The sequence below is a fragment of the Phyllostomus discolor genome, chromosome 6, assembly GCF_004126475.2.
Source record: "Phyllostomus discolor isolate MPI-MPIP mPhyDis1 chromosome 6, mPhyDis1.pri.v3, whole genome shotgun sequence".
In the NCBI taxonomy this organism is placed as follows: Eukaryota; Metazoa; Chordata; class Mammalia; order Chiroptera; family Phyllostomidae; genus Phyllostomus; species Phyllostomus discolor.
This window is the reverse complement of record NC_040908.2, coordinates 110357062-110362472: the sequence shown is the minus strand read 5'-3', so window position 1 is coordinate 110362472 and position 5411 is coordinate 110357062. Positions and strand designations below refer to the sequence as shown.

At 41.4% G+C, this 5411-nt stretch overlaps 1 protein-coding gene across 1 annotated transcript; it reads right to left on the bottom strand.

Annotated features, from left to right (window-relative positions):
• Positions 1–2978: 2978 nt before the first annotated feature.
• On the bottom strand, positions 2979–4651 carry CCDC89 (coiled-coil domain containing 89). Its single transcript, XM_028516225.2, has one exon. It carries the CDS (start codon positions 4453–4455, stop codon positions 3349–3351), a length of 1107 nt encoding a protein of 368 aa, XP_028372026.1. The 5' UTR covers positions 4456–4651; the 3' UTR covers positions 2979–3348.
• Between the last annotated feature and the right edge of the window lie 760 nt (positions 4652–5411).

The window sequence follows — 5411 nt, the reverse complement described above, 5'->3', positions numbered from 1 at the left end:
TATATAGTTCCCTGATATCTGTATTTAATATCTCAATCGTGATAAAACTGTGAGGAAAAAGGTTTAAAACATGCTTGAGGTAATCTGAAGCTTGAAAATTGTTTATTAAATAAGGGGGCTAAATGGTAACGGAAAAAATACAATAAAAAATTTACAAAGAAAGGAACTTCCAGCCAAAATGGAGGTATAGGTAAATACACTTTGCCACCTCACACAACCAAAGGACAACAAATTTAAAAACAAAAAATAACCAGAACTGCCAGAAAATCAAACTGTGTGGAAGTCTGACAACCAAGGAGTTGAAGAAGAGACATTCATCCAGACCAGTAGGAGGGGTGGAGACAGGCAGCCAAGGCAGAGACAGGCAGCCAGGGTGGAGAGGACTCATGGTAAGGTGGCAGCTGGAGGACCAGGGTGGGCTAGGTAATAGCTGGTGGAGTGGGTGGTTCTACATTTGCATGTGGATATATCAGGAGGAACAACTGAGGAGCAACACAGCCCTCATAACCCAGGGTTCCACTGCTGGGAAATTAACCCTCAAAACTTCTGACTGATAAAACCTGTGGGAATTCAGGTGGCAGAAGAAACTCCCAGCCTCACAGGAGAGTTCATTGGAGAGATCCACAGGGTCCTAGAATGTACACAAACCCACCCACCTGGGAATCAGCACCAAAAAGGCCCAATTTGCTTGTGGGTAGCAGAGAAAGTTACTGAAAGCTGGCCAACTGCTGAGCAAGTGGCATTGTTCCCTCTCAGACCCCTCCCCCACATGCAACACCACAATGCAGCCATGTGTTGACCCACCCTGGCAAATATCTAAGGTTCTGCCCCTTAGTACATAACAGGCACACCAAGACAAAAAAATACAGCCCAAATGAAAGAATAGATCAAAGCTCTAGAAAAAATACAACTAAGCAATGAAGATATAGCCAACCTATCAGATGCAGAGTTCAAAACACTGGTAATCAAGATGCTCACAGAAATGGTTGAATATGGTTGCAAAACAGAGGAAAAAGTGAAGGCTATGAAAAGTGAAATAAAGGAAAATATACAGGGAATCAACAGTGAAGGGAAGGAAAGCAGGACTCAAATCAATGGTTTGGAGCAGAAGGGAAAAATAAACATTCAACCAGAACAGATTTAAGAAAAAAGAATTCAAAAAATGAGGAGAGGCTTAGAAACCTCTGGGACAACTTTAAACATTCCAACATCCAAATTATAGGGATGCCAGAAGGAGAAGAGGAAGAGCAAGAATTTGGAAACTTATTTGAAAACATAATGAAGGAGAACTTCCCTAATCTGGCGAAGGAAATAAGACTCCTAGGAAGTCCATGAAGCTCAGAGAGTTCCAGAAAAGTACCCAAGGAAGCACACACCAAGGCAATCATAATTACATTACTCAAGATTAAAGAGAAGGAGAGACTCTTAAAAGCAGCAAGAGAAAAGGAGACAGTTACCTACAAAGGAGTTCCCATAAGACTCTCAGCTGATTTCTCACAAGAAATCTTGCAGGCAAGAATGGGCTGGCAAGAAGTATTCCAAGACATGAAAGGTAAGGACCTACGTCCAAGATTACTTTACCCAGCAAAGCTATCATTTAGAATGGATGGGCAGATAAAGTGCTTCCAGATAAGGTTAAGTTAAAGGAGTTCATCATCACCAGGCCCTTATTATATGAAATGTTAAAGGGACTTATCTAAGAAAAAGAAGAAGATAAAAAATACGAACAGTAAAATGACAACAAACTCACAACTATCTACAACCAATCCTAAAAAAAACAAAAACAAACTAAACAAACAACTAGAACAGAAACAGATTCACAGAAATAGAGATCACATGGAAGGTTCTCAGTGGGGAGGGGGAGAGGGGAGAATGGGGGAAAAGTTACAGGGAATAAGAAACATAAATGATAGGTACAAAATAGACAGGGGGAGGTTAAGAATAGTATGGGAAATGGAGAAGCCAAAGAACATATATTTATGACCCATGGACATGAACTAAGGTGGGGGAATGATGGTGGGAGAGGGGTATAGGACAGAGGGGAATAAAGGTGAGAAAAAAATGGGACAACTGTAATAGCATAATCAATAAGATATATTTTAAAAATTACCAAAAAGTAAAAAATAAAATAAAACAATGAAGGTACCAAGAAATATTTTTTAATGAATCCAAACCATTAGGTAACTCTTGGCACTCCTGACACCAAATGTGTGAGCAACACACTACATTACAATTTGTTTTGAGAGGTATTCTTAATAATGTTTATATATCATCTAAATACAGGGAAATGAGGAAGCATAAGGTGTATTTTTAATAACTACCTCTTTAAGAACTTTATATAAATATATAACTATTTTGTTTTTATAACTATATATTTAGGTATTCCTACAAAAATGCTTAAATATACATATACACATTCTGTTTAGAAGTTTCAAAAAGGGAAAAAGCTAATTGCAAAAAAACCCATATGCTAATAAAAAAAATCACTATCAGTTTCTATATGTTTCTATCCAGTCTGCTATGACTTGTTATCCCAAATTGGGGCCTTCTTTCTATTAGTATAGGGTACACTATTAAATGAAACTGCTGACATTTTTGCCTTCTTATATCTATAAATCCTGTTTTTATTAAGGAGAAAAAACAAAAAATGGAATGCGATCTAAGCTCACAAGAAAAAAATCAAAACTAGTTGATTGCACTTATTTGAATCTTATTGCTAATACAGAAGGACTATAATAAAATTTGCTTAATGATGTCAATCTGTGTTTTCCAAACTAGTGCAAATAAAATAAAAAGGATACTGTTGTAAAGCTAGTGACGCAAGCAATTGTTTGGCCTCTTGCAAAATCAGACACTTTCTGCAAGTTGTCCATGCTATTATTATGTTGTTCACTATTATAGCTTACCATTTCAACTATAGGAGACTAAAAATCTACCTATCTACAAGGGCTGATTATACTAACTTTTTTCACAATAGCACATCTGATTGCACATTTAATATTTACTTAAATCTATAGGAGCTGCTAATTTAAAATCATAGGCTATATGAAAATATCTGGGTTGAGAATAAATAGTATATTATAGGAGAGGTAGGGATACTGATAGCACACATTTCAAAGGCACAGAACGCAATCTGGTAAATGACATGTATTCTAAGCGGTATGAGTGAAACTTAGTATTAGCCTTACAAGTCAACAACAATATAATAGTAAAATAGCTTTTCTTTGAGGTGCCTTTTGTGCTTAAAAATATTTTTTTAAAAATGCAAAACCATCTTTACTCTTGCCATAATGCTAAGGCACAAATATTTGAATTCTACGTTGAAGGTCAGAGGAAGCAGAAGCTTCCTTATGGGAAGAGATGGCGGAGTTTGGCATTGAGTTCTCTCTCCTTGCTTAAAAGATCCAGACTGTGCTTTTTGAAGGCTTCTGACTGTAGTCTGAGCTCATCGTAGGCCTTCTGGATCCCATCCACCCTGCGCTGAAGTTCCCGGACTCTTAAGTTACTGTCCACAGCTACTGCCTCTTGCTCAAACCGCTCTAGCGCTTGTCTCCTGGCCACATCTGCAGTCTCCAACTTCTCCTCAAGCTGGCGGATCTCTGCTTGCTTGCTCTGAAGCACCTTGCCCCTCTCCATGGACAGCTGCAGCAGCTCCTCTTTCTCCCGAGTGACCACCTGCAGCCTGGCCTGCAGCTCCTGGCTCAGGCTGCTGTGGGCCTGCTCGGCCTTTGCCATCTGCGCTGTGGCCTGCTGGTGCTGCTGCTTGAGGTTCTGCAGCTGGCTGCGCAGCTGCTCTGTCTCCTTGGCGTGGGCGCTTGCCTGCTGGCTCTGCAGCTCCAGCAGCTCCTTCTCTCGGGCCTGTGCCCTGCTGGTCTCTTGGGCACACCTCTCTTTCAGAGTCTGCAGCTCTTCAGCCAGGGCCTTGCTTCGGGCGGTGAGCTGCAGGACTTTAGTCTCCTTGTCCTTCAGCGCTTGGCTGAAGAGGTTGCTGTTCTCCAGCCTCAGCTTCTCATTCTCCTCTCTTAGCTTGATGTTCTGACTCTTGTGTTCGTCCTTGAAGCGGATCATCAACTCATGGTTGGCTGCCAGGGTCATAAAGCGTTCCTCCAGCTTCTGGGCAAGCTCACTCTTGGCCTTTAGCTTCTCGGTCTCCAGCATCCTCTTCTCCTCCAGCTCTGCATTGAGCAACTCCAGGACCTGACAGCGCTCCAGAGCCTCATCTGACCTCCGCTTCAGGATGCAGATGAGCTGGGACTGCTCGTTGATGCGGGAGCAAAGCCTCGCTTTCTCACTCTTCTCCTCGTCCGACAGCCCCCGGAGGTTTGCCAAGGCTTCCTTCAGACCGTCCAGTTCCTTAAATCCTATCTCCTCTTCTTGGTTTTCCAGTTTTTTGTTTTGTGAATCTAAGTGTTCTTCAGAGGGTGGGGTGTCCATCCATCCTGACAGCCCGCTCATCCTCAGACACAGGCGCTCTTTTCCACTGTCCGCTGACTCCCCAGTCTTTCCCCCCTCAGATTTCGAAAGCCGCAGTGTTGCTAGGGGCTCCTGGCAATCTCCAGCCGCAGCTTCTTCCAATAAGGAGCCCTGTGATTGGTGGACAGGCCTTCAGAATGCTTTGAAGTAACAACAGCTGGGAGAGCCTAGAACCAATCCTGTCAGGTTATGCTTGCCTTTGTAACCAATCACAGCTCTCTGCTCATAACTGGCCCTGCACAGACTCTGGCCCGCCCCCTCGATTTCCAGCCAGCGTCGGGGCAGGGAACTTGACTCCACCTAATTTCTGGTAGGACTAAACAAATCAAGCTGGCTGTGACTATTCCTCCTTCCTCTCCACACTTCAGCTGCCATTAGAATAAATTACTGTCTTTGGAAACACAGCTGGTTCCTTAAAAACCTGCTATCTATAAATTCAGATTAGCAGTGGGGCTCTGAGAGCCAGGACCCTGAATGGCTGTGAGTTTGCATCTGTAATGTTTGGCACAGTTCAGTAAAAGAGCAAACTCCCAATTAATTTTTTTTGTTGTTGTTTTCCTTAGCATTGTCCCCAGGTGTGAATAAATACTCTTTATTAGATATTCATCACTCCCTGTTTTTACCTTTACCAAAATAAGGTTACAGAAGGAAACTTGATGTAGATATGATAAACCTTAAAACAGGAGAAAATATCCAAATGAGGTTTACCATTCATATAACAAAGTCCATTCCAGATGAATTAAGTAATAAATGTAAAGAGTAAAAATCAAAGTATTAAGTAGAAACTAGAAGAAAATAAAGGTAACCATAAAAGTTCTGGGTTAGGAAGGACTTTCATAGCTTAAACATAATGTAAAAGACAAGTAAGGAAAAGTCTACTTTGACTTTGTTGAACATCTTAAGTTGTGTATAATTTTAAATATTATGTGACCTCTGAG

What these genes read in the sequence shown, in the direction of transcription:
- CCDC89 (XM_028516225.2), bottom strand. Translation starts at nt 4,455, where the DNA reads ATGAGCGGGCTGTCAGGATGGATGGACACCCCACCCTCTGAAGAACAC.